This window comes from Chrysochloris asiatica, unplaced genomic scaffold, assembly GCF_000296735.1.
Source record: "Chrysochloris asiatica unplaced genomic scaffold, ChrAsi1.0 scaffold00102, whole genome shotgun sequence".
In the NCBI taxonomy this organism is placed as follows: domain Eukaryota; kingdom Metazoa; phylum Chordata; class Mammalia; order Afrosoricida; family Chrysochloridae; genus Chrysochloris; species Chrysochloris asiatica.
This window is the reverse complement of record NW_006408620.1, coordinates 7,036,201-7,051,696: the sequence shown is the minus strand read 5'-3', so window position 1 is coordinate 7,051,696 and position 15,496 is coordinate 7,036,201. Positions and strand designations below refer to the sequence as shown.

Genomic DNA, 15,496 nt, shown 5'->3' with positions numbered 1-15,496 from the left:
TCAATGCCACTCAATTGTACATGGAGAAACTGTTGTTCTAAACAACAACAAACAACTTTAAACAATACATGTAGGCCATTACTTGTTGAACTCTCTATGTCTGAGAGTTCTGTGGGATGTACCCCCAGTTTCTCATTGAGAACACCCTCTTATCATCACATCACCCTTAATCATTTTTTTCTGGTTATTAAAAAGTACATACACATTAGATTAAAATAAAAACTACAAATTGTATATACCATAGCAGCAAAATTGCTATAACAAGTACTGGTGTTGAGCCAAGCATTGAGTCCTTTGTATACTTATTTAAATCTCACAGCTCTATGAATGAATGCTATTATTATGTCCATTTTACAGATGAAGGCACTGAGGCCCAGAGAAATGGAAAAAGTTCCTCCATGATTACCCAGCTGGTAGGTGATGAGCCTGACTTTAGGCCTAGACAATCTAATTCGACATTCAACACATTAACCATGCTAGAATGAGCTGTGATGTGTAAATGGTACAACCTTGCTTACTGAAAGTGAAGAGGACTTGAAGCACTTTCAGATGAAGATCAAAAAACACAGCTTTCAGTATGGATTACAATTCAACGTAAAGAAAACAAAAATCCTTACAAGTGGACCGAGAAACAACTGAAATGGCCAAGGATTGCATTTTACTTGGATCCACAATCAACGCTCACAGAAGCAGAATTCAAGAAATCAAACTACAGGCCTGCCTGCCAACCCAGCGGTCAGTGGTATCCCCTCCTAAGCAGCCTCTGCTCTGCCTGGGTTCAGGCACCAGGCATAGCGTCTCTGCTCCTGGAGGTGTGTGAACCACCCTGAACTCCATCCACTACATGAACATTGAACAGAGAAATGCATTCACATGTCCAGTGTCTACCACATCCAGCAGGGGACAGGTGATGAGTTCCTGAGAACACAGCAAGACACAGGTATTAAATATAAATACAACACAACAATGTCTCAGAGAAAACAAATCATTTCAACTGACACAAAGAAACAAGACAGAGGGTCTCAAACAATTGATCAAAATCCAGTCAGAACATAGATCACCAGAAATGGTATCAGAACTAGCCAGTAGGGAATTTAAAAGAATGCTAATTATAAGGGGCTCTGGTAGCGTAGTGGTTATGAATTGGGCTGTGAACCTCAAGGTCGGCAGTTCAAAACTACCAGCTGTTCACGGGAGAAAGATGAGACTTTCTGCTCCCGTAAAGATTTACAGCTTCAGAAACCCTTCACAGGATTGCTATGAGTCGGAACTGACTCCACGGCACATAACCACCACCAATTATAATTAGGCAATTTAAGTGACTGAGAGAATGATCAAGAAAACACAGAGTATCCTAATGTGCTGGACTGCAAGGTCGGTTTGAACTGAAAGGTCGGTGATTCAAGCTCACCAGCCACTCCTCAGAAGCCCTATGTAAGGTCACTAGGAGCCGGAACTAACTCAACAGCACTTAGCAACAATAAAAACATAGAGAAATTCAGAAAACAAACTGACAAAATAAATTAAAAACTGGGAACCATATAGAAAGCCAGAAGATTAACACTAAGACTTCAGAAATTGATGATGAGCTGAAGAAGCAAAGAAGTAGAAAGGAAAGCCGAAGTACTGAGCTTGAAGAAAGTCTCTCAATATTCATTGGCTAGAGGGGTAGTGGGAGAGCCGTGGCCCCATACGGGACTGTGAACCACAAAGCCCACAGTTCGAGCCCATCAGCCATTCCGCAGAAGAAAATGAAGCTTTCTGTTCCCACAAAGATTTTAAAAGCCTCAAAAATCCCATACAGGTTTGCTATGAGTCGGAACCGTCTTAAAGGCACTTAACAACAACAACAGAGGGAACAAAAAGAAAAAAGAATTTTAAAATCCAAAGAAAGCCTAAAATTTATGTGGGACACTATCAAGAGAAACAACTTATGTGTGATTGAAATTCTAGAACGGGATGAGACAACAACAACAAAAAGACAATACCATGGTTATTGGAAGAAAACTTGCCCAACATCTTGAAAGATGATGAGAAGATAGTCAGCCATTCAAGAAGTTGAACAAACTCCAAACAGAATAGACTCTGATAGAAAAATACCAAGACGTATTACAATGAAACTTTTCAAAGACAAAGACAAGGAAAAAATCCTTTAAGCAGCTCAGGAAAAATGGGAAAAAATTAGCTACAAAGAACTAATAAGATTAAACTCTGATTTCTCAGCAGAAAACATGAAGGCAAGAAGACAATGGAATGACATATATTTTCATATATAAGAAAGAAAAGTTTGCCAACCAAGAATCAAATATCCAGCAAAATTACTCAGCAAATATGAAGGCAAAATTAGGTTATTTTCAGATGAACAGATATTAAAAGAATTTGTAAAACACCAGATCAACCTTACAAAAAATACTAAAAGGCGTTCTTTGGACAGAGAACCAATAAGTGCAGACAATAACCTGAGGCTAACAGACATAATAATATCACCAAGGCTGAGGCCAGATGTCCAAGCATTCAAAGTCAAACACACCTGTAAGACTGAATATAGGGAACCAGAGCACACCTGCAATACATTTTTAACAAAAAAAGTAAAGAGAAGGAATAATGTAATTACAGAACTTCTAAATGAAGAGGAAATCAGATAAATTTCACACAAAAAATTGAGTAAATAAAGACATATGTAACTGTAACCCTAAAAACTAGACTAACCTTACTCCCAGCCCTAGCTCAACCCTCACCCCTAACACAAACCCTAGTGCTAACCCTAACACTAAACAAAGTCCTAGGCCTAGCGTAGCCTAGCCCTAGCCCTCACACCTTACCCAAAAATTAAAAGAAATCAAATTACATATTGCATTGGGCAAAATTGCTGCACAAGACCTCTTGAAAATGTTAGTGAGCAAAGACGTCAGTTTGAGTAATCAGGTGTGCCTGAGCCATGTCATGATATTTGCATTTGCCTCATGTGCATGTGAAAGTGGACAGTGACTAAGAAAGACCAAAGAAGAACGGATGCATTTGAATTATGATGTGTAGAAGATTCAAAGCACCATAGACTGCCAGAAGAGCAACCAAATTTGTGTTGGAAGAAGTACAGTCAAAATGTTCCTTAGAAGCCAGGTAGACTTCATCTCTCATACTTCAGATATATTAATTATCAGGAGGGATCAGTCTTTGGAAAAGAATATCATGCTTGGAAAGTGGGGGGTCAGCGAAAAAGAGGAAGACACCCCACCCCCCAGAGAGATGGACTGGCACAGAGGCAGCAGCAATGGGCTCAAACCTAACAATGATTGAGAGGATGGTGTAGGACCGGCCAGTGTTTTGTTCTTTTGTGCAGAGGGTCGCTGTGAGTTGTAACTGACTCAACAAGATCTCACACCAACAAAATGACTCTGTTTAAAAGATCAAAACAGCCATGAGCCCACCACCCAAAGTTAACCACGGTTCCCATCTAGGTATCATTCCTGCTTGACTTTTTCCCAAGAAGCATAACTACTCTGAGCTCTGGTGGAGGTGGTTATGTGCCGTGGAGTTGGTTCCAACCCATAGCGACCCTGTACGGGGTTTCTGAAGCTGTAAATCTTCATGGGAGCAGAAAGCGTCATCTTTCTCCCGCAGAACCGCTGGTGGTTTTGAACTGCTGACCTTGAGGTTCGCAGCCCAATTCGTAACCACTACGCTACCAGAGCTCCTTATTCTGAGCTGCAAGAGGCCTTAAAGATAAGATGTTCTCAAGCTCTTTTTCTGCAGGAGGCGACAGCAAGGCTCTAAAAAGGAGGGAAGGCCCTTTCTCAAGGTCATAAAGGCCTTTGCAAATAGAATTCAAGTCTTCATCCTACCTGCCTAAGGCTTTTCAACTGGGATCTTGTTGTGGTGACTGGAACAGTGCGTGGAGGAAATTTAAGGTCTGTGTGCTTGATGGGATGGGGTACTACCATCAGTTAGTGATGGCAGCAGGGACCACAGTGGCATGGATTTGCCACCTTTCCAGGAGCAGTCCCTGGAAGAGAAGGAATGTGCCAAAGAATGTGCTGGTCTCAACTAAGACCAGCTATTCCCCCCTTCATTGACCTCAGAAGTCTCCCCATCTCCAACATCTTCTGTCCTAAATGGTCACATAAATGATTGAAATGGACACATTGGGGACTGAAGAAAGGCAGTAGATGGGCTGCTAGTCAGCTCCAGCCATCTGCCATGGAGAAGAGGCCCCGTAGTGTTAGACCTTCTGATGTTACCTAAGATTCTGTGTTTTTATATTTGTAACCAATTCACATTTGAAAGAAAAAGAAAGGAGAGGTGGGCTTCAGGACAAACAAAACACACCAGTTACTAACTTTATAACCTCTTGTTTGCATGATGAACTTATCAGAATTCGCCAACAATTCTCTAGAACAATTCCAAAGTTCTAGTCTTACTTCCTCTCTCTCTGTCTCTCTCTCTCTCTCTGTCTCTCTCTCTCTGTTTCTCTCTCTCTTGCCACCTAACTCCACTAAAGAAGCATTTTTCATCTGAGGCTACCAGAGAGAGGATGAACACCCCACAAACCCACCAGACCAGAGCAAGGAAAAGTCCAGGTGATTTCCAGTGGCCCCTGAGGGCCATGTGGAGGCGAGTCATGCCTCCCAGGGATGCTTGACAATGACGTAAGTGAGGGGGCATGGATGCTTGCATCTGACATGCCTCATCAAAAGGCTAAAGATAGGCCTCCCCACATTCAGGAACCACCTGATGCCTCTGGAGCAGGAGATGAGTGGGCTGCACCACCAGTCGCCTCTGCACGTCTGCCCTCTCTATGAGGTTTCAGCATTTCCTGGGAGGGCCCGTAACTAACAGTCAAACTGCAGAACTGCCAAGTCCCAAATCCCCAGCTTCCCACTGGTGCTTTGGAGCCTGTTACTCAATGGTGATACAGGGGCCTCTTTTATGTAATCCCCCAATTTCTGTGAATTCCTGGGATGGCTAGTAATTATCTGCCCACTAGAGAGAGGAGGAGGTCTGTCACACTCTTGTGACATCAGTCAGCATTTAGGGAACAAAACCCCTCACTGAAAACCTTGAACCACGTTAGATATGTTCATCCAGAAGCTGAAACAATCAATAACTGGATTAATTTATTCAACAAACACTTACTGGTTAACAAATGCAAAGGAAAGAGCCATAACAGGGTACCAAAAAAAAAAAAAAAAAGGACTCACAGATGGACCAGAAAGAAATCCTACTCAAGGTAGAACTCAGGGGAATCATGAAAAGAATTGTGGTTTAAACAGAACATTCTGCATTCACTAAGAATCATGTTTGAGACCTCTATTCAGTGATATGGAATTCAAGAATACACAATCAAGTTAAAAAAGAATAAATAAAAGCAGGTTGTAAAATATAATTAGGTCAAAATCTGAGTGAGCACATTCAGCAACCTACCTCCCTCTTTTGCTACTAAGACACAGAATTTATGGATAAATCTTTAGTCGTTTTCAAATGTACATGGTACTGCTTAGAAATAAGGAAAGGAAGCTATAGATCAAAACCAGAGAGGTTTCCCTAAAAAATAAATGAATAAGAAATGAAACTCTGCAATTCCAAGTGTGAATCAAGGCCACATGATCCACAGGAGGATGGGTCCAGTATGAGTCATGGGAACAGAGGTCTAAATACTCACCTGAGTAGGGATCTGGAGACAGAGTGGGGCCCAGAACCATGCTGCTAGTTGTGAATGGAACCTGTGCACCATCCACAGTCATAGCCACAAAGGAGTCTCTGTCTGTGCCAAGAAATTAAAACAGAGTTGCCCACGTGAGGCTAGGATCTAAGCCTATACCAGAGGGAACATGGAGCAAGAAAACAATTCCAAGATGAACTGTTAACATAAGCCCTGATTTAAGAACACATACCATGCCAGTCCAGGGCAAAAGAAACATACAATTGTCTTGAAAGTAAATCCACAAACCAAAATCAGAAAAGATATGAGGACATCCAATTAATAGACTCTCGGAAAAAGAAAGAATTCACACCTGAAGAAACAGAGATGCTAGAACAATCTAAGAAAGGCTTTATAGTAAGCATTTTCTTCAAATTCTTAATGGGACAGAAAAGGAACTTACACCCACAAAATGAGAAGAATTATTCATAAAACAAAAAAGTAGGAAGATAAGTGAAGGCACCAATTTTACATCTTGGAAATAAAGTACAATACTGTTGAGATTAAAAACTTTACAAACGGGCAAAATAATAGACCAGACAGACCTGATAGAACTAGCTGTAGAACAAACGCACCTGAGGAAAATGTCTCAGATAAAGCCCAGCACACAGGAGTGTACATCATTTCAAATACATACATATTTGTTGTTGTTGTTGTTGTTAAGTGCTGTCATTTGATTCGGAGTCAAAGGGCCTTGTATAGGGTTTCCACGGTGTGGCTGGTGGATTTGAACTACAGACCTTGCAGTTAGCAGTCCAGTGCTTATCCAATAGTGCCATGCCAGAATTCTACACACATAAAAGCACACTTAAAAAAAAAAGTCTGTACTACAGGACATGAGAAGGAGCCCTGGTGGCGTGGTGGTTAAGCACTCAGCTGCTAAATGAATGGTCAGTGATTCCAAACCAACTGCCCATCCAAGACAGAGACAGGCCTGGTGATCTGCTCTGGTAAATATCACTGCTCTTGTTATTAGGTGCAGATAGTAGACTGTAGAGGGTTTCCCAGGAGGAGCTATGGAGTTGAACCGCCAACCTTGCAGTTAGCAGTCCAGTGTTTATCTTATAAGCACCACACCAGGACTCCTAGAAAATCCTACGGGGGCAGTTCTACTCTGTCCTGTAAGGTTTCTGGACGACACATTAAGTGCAACAACATAAAAGATGAGCGATGTACAAAAATAACTAAAGAGCAAAACACAAAACAGCAAATGCCATGGATGCTGTTGTTGTTACGCCCTGTTGAGTTGGTTCCCACTCATAGTGACCCTGTACAGGTGGGTCTGAACTGCCGACCTTGTGGTTCACAGTCCAGTGCTGGTCCTACAGCGCCACACCATACGTCCAAAAATGCCATGGATAAATGTCACTAAAATCTAAGATTTCCCTTTTCCCCTACGGAGCAGTTAGGTATTACATGGAGAAAGAGATAGAAAGGCAAGGATTTGGAGCAGAAACAAGAAATTCTAATCCATTCGCTGGGTTGACATGGGGAAGTTACAACAACCTGGAAGGATTTCACAGGATGGGTCCAAATAGCCAAATCCAGAAAAAAATAGTGTATCTACATCAAGTACTATTTTCTCTTCTGACTTAATTATATGCAAGACCACCCACTGATGCAATAAAAAATTAACATCTTCATTGTAAATTGGATTAACACCCTGAAACTCTGCTGCTTAACACCATTCAATTAGCAAAGCTTTGTTCTTTTCTTCAAGGGTCAAGTAGACTGAGGGAAAAGGTGAAAATATGTGTGTGTGTGTGTGTGTGTGTGTGTGTGTTAACTGACAATCAAATTACCTACAACTCTTATCCAAGGAAGTGGCATTGTAGGATAAGCACTGGACTGCAAGGTCCGCAGTACAAACGCAGTTCTGCTCCCATGAACATTTACAGCCTGGGAAACCTATTTGTTGCTGTTGAGTGCTATCAAGTCTGTTCCAACCGTAATGCCCCTGTATTGGGTTTCCAAGGAGCTTGAACCACCAACCTTGCTGTTCAAGCCAACTTTGCAGTCTAGTGCATTAACCCATAGCACCAATGGGTTGGGTTATGTTTTTTTGGTTTTATCCAAGGAAGAAACTGGATGGTGCAACAGTCTAAGCAACCAGCTGTTAACTGAAAGGTTTGAGGTTTGAACCCATCCAGCAGCCTCATAGGAGGAAGACCTGGAGATCTGTTCCTATAAGGATTGTTGTTGTTAAGTGCCATCGAGTAGGTTCTGACTCACAGCGACCCTGTATAGGATTTCTGAGGAGTAGCTGGTGAATCTGAGCCATCGACCTTGCGGTTCAAACCAACCTTGTGTTTCAGTACATTATCTGGCAGCACCACACCAGGACTTCCTAGGAAACCCTATGGGGCAGCAGTTCTACCCTATCATGTAGGGGTGCTATGCATTGAAATTGACTTGATGTATGGCACTGTGGGTTAACGCAGTGGACTGCAAAGTCAGTTTGAACCACAAGGCTGGTAGTTCAAAGTCACCAGCCACTCCTCGGAAACTCTATACAGGACCACTATGGGTCAGAACCGACCCGACGGCACTTAACAACAATAACACATTACTCACGAGATCACCAATTTCAACGGCAAAGCAACACAGGTGTGTGCTAGCCTTTATGAGGACAACATCATCTTAGGGAGAGAAAAAGAAGAGGCACAGGGGCCTCATCACTTTGGGGTGATTCAGACTCTGAGACCTTAACACCTTTTTGGCTCTCCCAAGAAATGAGGAGAATGAGAGAAGGTCACATGACTGCTACTTCAAAGCCAACACACCTCACTCAACATTCCTCTCTCACAGAAACAAAAGTACCAAAGGCACAAGCTACGGAGATGTATCACTAGTGGAAGAAAGGGGCGTTCACAGGCAGACAGTGGCTTTCCTCCTTCCACACCCACAAGTTTCTCAAGACACCCACCTTTACCCCACCTCCTCTCAATATCACCTGTACATTCCATACAAGGGGAGCACACATACACCCCAACGGTATCTTAGCTGGATCCCTGACCACCTGGCCTTGTTGGAGTTGATTTCGACTCACAGCACCCCGTGGGACAGAGAACTGCACGGTAGGGTTTTCCAGGCTGAAATCTTTACAGGAGATCGGCAGGTCTTTCTCCTGAGGAGTAACTGGATGGCTTCAAGCCACCAACTTTGTACTTACAGAAAGCTAACACCAGGACTCCTTCATCTTGCCTTCAACTTCCTATAATTTGATCAGAAGAGGTCCATCTGTTTAAGACCCACTCTGAAAACCCTCATTCCTCTCTTCTCCATGCTCTCTTAAATCTCTCTAATCTTGACTGTCTTAACTCTTTGCATTCCCAGAATTGTATGTTCTTTCTTACACTTAAATGGAGTATAACTCGTCTTAGTATCCCCATCAAAGATCATACCTCCATACGAGAGAAGGGAATTTGCACATTACTACTCCCTAGCTTTCTCACAGCTCTCTTGCTATTGCACCGTTCCAGGACAGAAGCATGGCTTGTCTAGTGGGTTAGAGCCTGACAGAGGGGGATCAAGACTCAAAGGCAGGGACACTGCAAACCAAGGGATGCTCATCTATGAATCTACTCTCTGTTGCTGCTTTTCTGGCCACAAGAGAATACCAGGTAAGTCAGGAGAGAGCTCAAGCCAGTTTAGAGGAGTAAGGGCCAGAGACCTGTTCAATCCTCCCAGTCTGAGCCTCTGGCCACCTTCTCCACCTCAGCTTTTACCAGATTTATCCACTTGTTCGCTAAGCCCTTGTTTGACCAGAAATTGCCCTTTTATTTTTGAGTTCCTAGATGGTGGACTCATTCATCTGCTCACTGAAAGGTTGACAGTTTAAATCCACCCAGCACCTCTGCGGGAGATAGACCTGGCATTCTGCTTCCGTAAAGATGACAGCCTAGAAAACCCTATGGGGCAGCTCTTCTCTGTCACATGGGGCCACTACAAATGAAAAATCAACTCGATGGCATGTTGCAACAATGGAAAATGTTACTATTTTTTCAGTCTCTGGATGGTTCGAATGATTAACGATCTCAGCTACTAAGCAAAAAGTTGGCAGCTCAAGTCTTCTCAGAGGCACCTAAGAAGAAAGTCCTGAAAATCTACTTCTGAAAAATGCGTCCATGAAAACCCAATGGAATACAGTTCTACTTTGACACACATGGGGTTGCAATGAGTCGAAATCAACTAGAGTGCCGGAAACAGAAAACAAACCAAAATGGCGTTGTGTTTGCTCCTTCAGTCAAAACCTTAGTGCAATTAGATCCCAAACGATGCTCCACACCCTTCTGGAAACGTGTGGTCTCTGTTCTTTCTCAGCAGGCTGGCCCACCTCTGCAGGGAATCTCGCTCCTAGGCACCTCTCCAAGTTTAGTAGCTCCTAAAAGATGCTATGAATTCCTGTCTATCGTTGGATGGGGATAACAGAGTTAAGGCTTACTCTGGTGAAATGGAAAGAGCCCTCGCGGCTGCTAACTGAAAGGCTAGTAGTTCGAATTCACCTAGTGGCTCAGAAGGAGAAACACCTGGTGATCTGTTACCATACAGATTTTTAAAACCCTGTTGCCAAATCAAGTTGATTCTGACTCCTAGAGGCCCTACAGTGCAGAGGAAAACTGTTGCACAGGGTTTCCATGGCTGCCGTGGTAACAGACTACCACACCTTTCTCCCAGTGAGGGCTGGTTGGGTTTGAATCACTGACCTTTATGTTAGCAGTCAAGCACTCAACCACTGTGTTACCAGGGCTCTTTTCCTTAAAGATGACACCAACGAAAACCCTATGGAGGAGTTCTACTCTGCCACAGAGGTAGCTATGAATCGAAATCAGCTCAACAGCACCCAACAAGAAGATCACAACATAAGCAATGAAAACCTGAGATCTCACTGCTTCTCCCACTGAGGGTCTTGGCTGAGCCTCTGCTCTGTGGCTTAGCCATGTCATCTGAAAGTTACAACATGATCCAGTCAACAAGAAGGTCCTGTCCTACAAGTTGCTGGCAGGCAAAGCTTTCCCATACTTTCTACAGCTCAGAAAAGCACCCCCCAAAACTGGGAATTCTGCAGGGCTGAAAACCACTGAAAATGAATGTTTAATAAACTACTGCGTCGGCTGTGTACTCCGGCTGAGTGTGCTGCAGCCCCTGAGACCTGCAAGAATTAATACAGGTCCCCAGGGAGTTGGTGGGAATTGCTGAGGCAGAGGTAGAATCCGATTTGATGAATAGAGAAGTGTTTTGAGATGTCAGAAGCAAAGTGTTCTAAAAAATGTCAGCATATCCTGCTGTCTAGGGAACTCTCTCCAAGAAGGTCTCAGGGACCGTGACACACAAGCCCTCTTAGCCCTCCTCACAGGAAGGGGGACCCCCAGTCCTCTCCTGGGATTCCAGAGAGGCACTGTGCAGCCACACCTCCAAGTCTTTCCTTTTTTCCCATTCATCCCTTCCAAACGTCCTTCCATCAACTTCAGTCCAATTCTGAAACCTGGTTCTCCTATTGTCTCTCTCAGAAGAGATCTGGAGACCCTTTTTTCATTCCCAAAGCCAAAGCTGGGAGTTAGCCCTTCAATTCCAAAGCTTTGGTGACCCATCATCAAACGCCAGCTCCATGCAAGGAGCACAGAGGGACAAACGAAGCCACTGATGTCACATTCACTCGGCGCCCCACCCCCACCCCACCCAGCACCCATGCCTTCAAAGACCAGCCCCTCCTGCCTTCCTCCTGCTCAGGGCTTCTGGAACTTTCCCCCTCTGCTCCCCTAACTGCAGAGTCTTGAGGAAAAGAAGCAGAAGCAGGTCATCTGTCTACCCTTTTATGCTTTCCCTAAAACTGTGTAGTTTATTCCATGACTTAACCACATTTAAAATTTTTTAAATAGCTTCCATCACAAGAGTGGGGGAATGGACATCTTCCCTCAAAACAGTCAAGTAAAACGGGCATTATAGGAATAGGTGCCATATTGTTTCAATTGACCAGGGTATGAGCCGGAGAAGTTCACATACCCTCATACATCTGCGCACTACGTGGCAAACCCTGGGTGACCGAGTACCTGACTTCCCGAGCAAAAAGACATTTCCATTCATTTCCTGGTTGAGGAGGCAGGTCCTGGTTGTCAACAGGAACAATGACCACCAGACAGACACCCTCCTCAAGTTGGACGTCAAGGTCCGGCTGTGGATGCCCTTTTGGTGGTCCATGGGGTCTCGCTACCTTACCTTGTCAGCCATGATCATGGAGGCGCCCCCGTGGATGCCCAGGATGGGAACGAAAGTCTGGGAGGAGATAAAATCCAGCATCTGGGCCACGGCCTCCTGGTCGGTGTCGTCCCCGAACACCAGGCCGTGGATGCGAGCCCCTGACATGAGGTCGCACACGTGTGTGATGAGGCTCTTGGGGTCCGTGCGGTTCATCAACAGCGCCACCACATTCACGTCCAGGGGCAGCCCCGCCGCCTGCTCGGGGCCCCACAGGGTCCGCAGCTCACGCTCCGTCACGTCGTGGCTGTGACCCAGCAACACCGCGATGTTCAGCGCTGGGGGCCCCTTCTCTGCCGCTGCACCTTGCGCGGGGCCGCCCCAGACCAGAAGGGCCGGCAACACCAGCAGGGTCCAATAGCCCAGTCTGCCCATAGTCGCCACTGAAGGTCCCTGGGGAGAAGAAACAGGGCCACCATGAGCCAGGAGCCTCGAAGGAAAGGGTTCCCGCCCCACCCCCGCTCCAGAAATCAGGTGTGAGCTACTTCCAGAGTGGGCTGAACATGTCTCTGACGTCATTCCCCAGCCCTGATGCAACCCACACCCCTTAACACAACTTCAGTCCTAGGGAATCCCTCATTCTGGTCCCCAAACACATCCTGGAATCCTGGCCCTTCCTCATCCCTAACTCTGCCCACCGCCCCCAATGGAACCCCAAGTTAGCTGCTGACTCCATCCCCAGAAAGCTGAGGGAGCCTGGAAGCCCAGCCAGCTCCTAGGTGTGTATAGCTAACCCTTCACCTACCCCTTGGCCACCAGTGCCCTCCAGCACAGACCAAGTTATGTACCCGACCCCTACTCCAGCGGAGCGAACGTACAACACCCAGATCAGGAGCGCGGAGGCAGCGCCCAGATCCCCATCTCAGTCCGCTGCCAACCCCCAGGAGGCACCAAGAGCCTAACTCCACCCCGCCCCGCCCCATAGCAGACCCCAGCTCCTCCCCTGCAGTCTACCCCACTGGCGGTTGGGAGAGGAGACGCTCACTGGTGTGGCCCAGGGAGGAACATAAGGTCCGCCACACCCTGTGCAGAGGGCTTTGAAGCGCTTCCACTCAAATGCAAGAGCTCCAGGACCAGTCCCCTCCACGCGCGCTTGCATACACGCGCAATACACATACACCCGGTCAAACGCGTGCCAAGTGCAATGCAGAATTCTAGAGAGAAGGCGCGTCCCCTGAGGGCCGGCGCTTGGGAGCTGCCAAAGAACGTGCGTGAGGTGAAAGGTAGGCTCCTAAGAAGCTCTCAACCCGACGTGGACTGTGCAGCCCCTCCCCGGCTTTCCACTGCAGGGCCCACCACCAATTCTTAGGTGCACGTGGGCAGTGGATTGCACACGCTCACAAGAACGCGTGCATTTCTTCGCACAGCCGCAGGCCGCTGTAGCAGTGCCCACGGCCATTCGGAGTCCGCACACGTCTTCAGGCGGGGTACACATATGTACCGCGCCAGGTGCACAGCCACGCGTGCCTGCAAATGCCAGCACAGACGTGCACGTGTGCACAGGCGCGCGCCTCTTGGGCCGGGCGCTGCTGGAGCCTGGGAAGTTGGGAAGAACTCACACAAGCCTCGGCGCTCTAGGTGTAAGCTCTGAGAAGTACGGAGCCGCAGCGCCCCCTGGTGCTCCTGTAGCGCTTCGCTACCGGTGCTCCCTCTCCCTTGGCTCTTTCCCTCTCTCTCCGGATCCCTCTTCCACTCTCCCTTCATCCCAGCACCCCTCCTCCCTGGCCCGAGGAGCCCAGGTCTCCCGCTGGGACGTACCTGTAGCCGAAGGTCGAGGATGCGGTGAGGCGCGCTTTGCGCACGAGCATCTCGGCCGCCTCAGCAGCCACCAGGTTTAGCGGACTCCCGCATGCTGCGGCCCCCGCGCGCTCCCCTGACTGTCCCACGCTGTCCGCATCGCCCCCACAGGGGGCGGCTATCCCAGCCGGAGGCTCTGCAGCAGGGCTCTACCAGAGCACAGAAAAGACCGAGAGACTGAGTCAGCCCACAGGCGTGGGGGAAGGGACTGGGGGGTAGACTGCAGTATGCAACGCATACAGACCCCTTCTCCCGAGCGCCCAAGGGGCCCCGCCGGAGAGGGCAAGCTGGAGCTCTGTGCCAGCGGCGCCCCCAGTGCGGATCCTCAGACCCTACGACCAATATGGGGAGCTCCACTCCGGGGCGCACAGGGCAACGGGAGCCCCAGGTTGGCCACCCACGGAAAGCTAACTGGGCACATCCACCCTCGCCCCCTACCACCTCCCCAGAACCAGCTGCTGGGAGTTGTATGGTCGGGAGGCACTGAGCTCAGGGTGGAGAGGGAGACGGAGGAGGAAGAATGGGGGCTGGGGGGTTGGGGAGACGCTGGCTGAGTTTGAGATGAGCCGACAGGAGGAGAGGGGGAGGGAAGGACGAGGGCTCCCGCGGTCCCGGATCCCCGAGGGAGGTGCGATCATTCCCACGCAGAGACCCTCTGGCGTCCTGCCGCCCCTTCCTACCAAGGCCTCCCACTGCCCCCGCTCCGAGAGGGCTGCCCAGGCCGCGCGTCCCGCGCCAGCACTCACCGCAGCCTCTCTCCACATAGTTCTCAGCAGTGGCCGCTCCTGGTCATCTCCAGGGCTGCTGGCTGCGGCCACGACTCTCAGTGTGCGCCGGGCCCCATACTCGGGCTAAGCTCCCGGCACCTCCCTCCAGAAGCCGGAGCTCGGCGTCCTGCCCTACTCGGGACAACCTCTGAGCGCACCCCGGCGCTCCCTCCGCAGCCCCTGCTCTGGGCTGGTGTGTGTGAAGACGAGCGTGTGGTGAGTGAGTGTGGAAGCGCGCGCGTGCGTGTGGTCGGGGATCCCCGCGGTCCACGGCCGTGAGAAACGCGGGCGCGGGCGGGGAAAGACAGCTCCCCCTGGGCCCGTCGCAGCGGAGCCAGCTCCGCGCCCGGCGTTCGGCTCCCCACTTCCCGGCGGGAGACTGGAAAACGCCTGGCCGCCCCGGTTCTGAGCACGATGCTCCCGCTGCAGTCGTCTCTGAGGAATAGGAGGCAGGGCGCCCCCCACGCCAACTTGGGGACTTGTTCTCCGCGGGCGAAACGCAGCAACCCCCGCGCCAGTCGGAGATGCTGCTCCGAGCTACGGCGGGCGAAAGCGTCTCCACCCGCAGCAGCCCTCCCTGGAGGCGGGCGGAGGCAGACCCCGCAGTCCCTCGGCAGCCTTGCGAAGCGCGGTCACTCGCTCTCGGAGCGCACGAAGGCGACAGGGCCAGGCTAGGTAGCTGGCTGGCGGAGGGGGCGCCCTGCAGCGGCGCGCGCCGCTGTCGGTGGCGCTGGAACCAAGCTCTCCGCCCGCTCCCGGGCGTCTGGTGCGGCTGAAGAATCAATTATTCAGATCTGTGCTACCGCTTCCTCCTCCCCCAGTGCCTCGCGCAGGGTACAGCAATCGCCCCTCCACGCAAAGCGCGCCGACACACGCGTGCGCGCGCGCACATTCACACACACACACACACACACACACACACACACACACACACACACACGCATAGAGTCTGCTCCAATCCTTCTCCTGATGCCTTACC

The 15,496-nt window shown here is 48.7% G+C and overlaps 1 protein-coding gene across 2 annotated transcripts in view; it reads right to left on the bottom strand.

Moving 5' to 3' along the window:
* Positions 1 to 14,594, bottom strand: part of GRIN2A (glutamate receptor, ionotropic, N-methyl D-aspartate 2A) — a 525,447-nt gene extending 510,853 nt beyond the window's left edge. Inside the window, exons 1-3 of one of the 2 annotated variants that reach the window (XM_006867221.1) lie at positions 14,497 to 14,594; positions 13,712 to 13,899; positions 11,915 to 12,346 (exon numbers count right to left, since the gene is read on the bottom strand). In XM_006867221.1, coding sequence (XP_006867283.1) covers positions 11,915 to 12,328 — 414 coding nt within the window. In that variant the 5' untranslated portion in view covers positions 12,329 to 12,346; positions 13,712 to 13,899; positions 14,497 to 14,594. Of the gene's footprint in view, positions 1 to 11,914; positions 12,347 to 13,711; positions 14,240 to 14,496 lie in introns of those variants that run through there. The other variant, XM_006867220.1, reaches the window with a different exon arrangement.
* Positions 14,595 to 15,496: the final 902 nt, after the last annotated feature.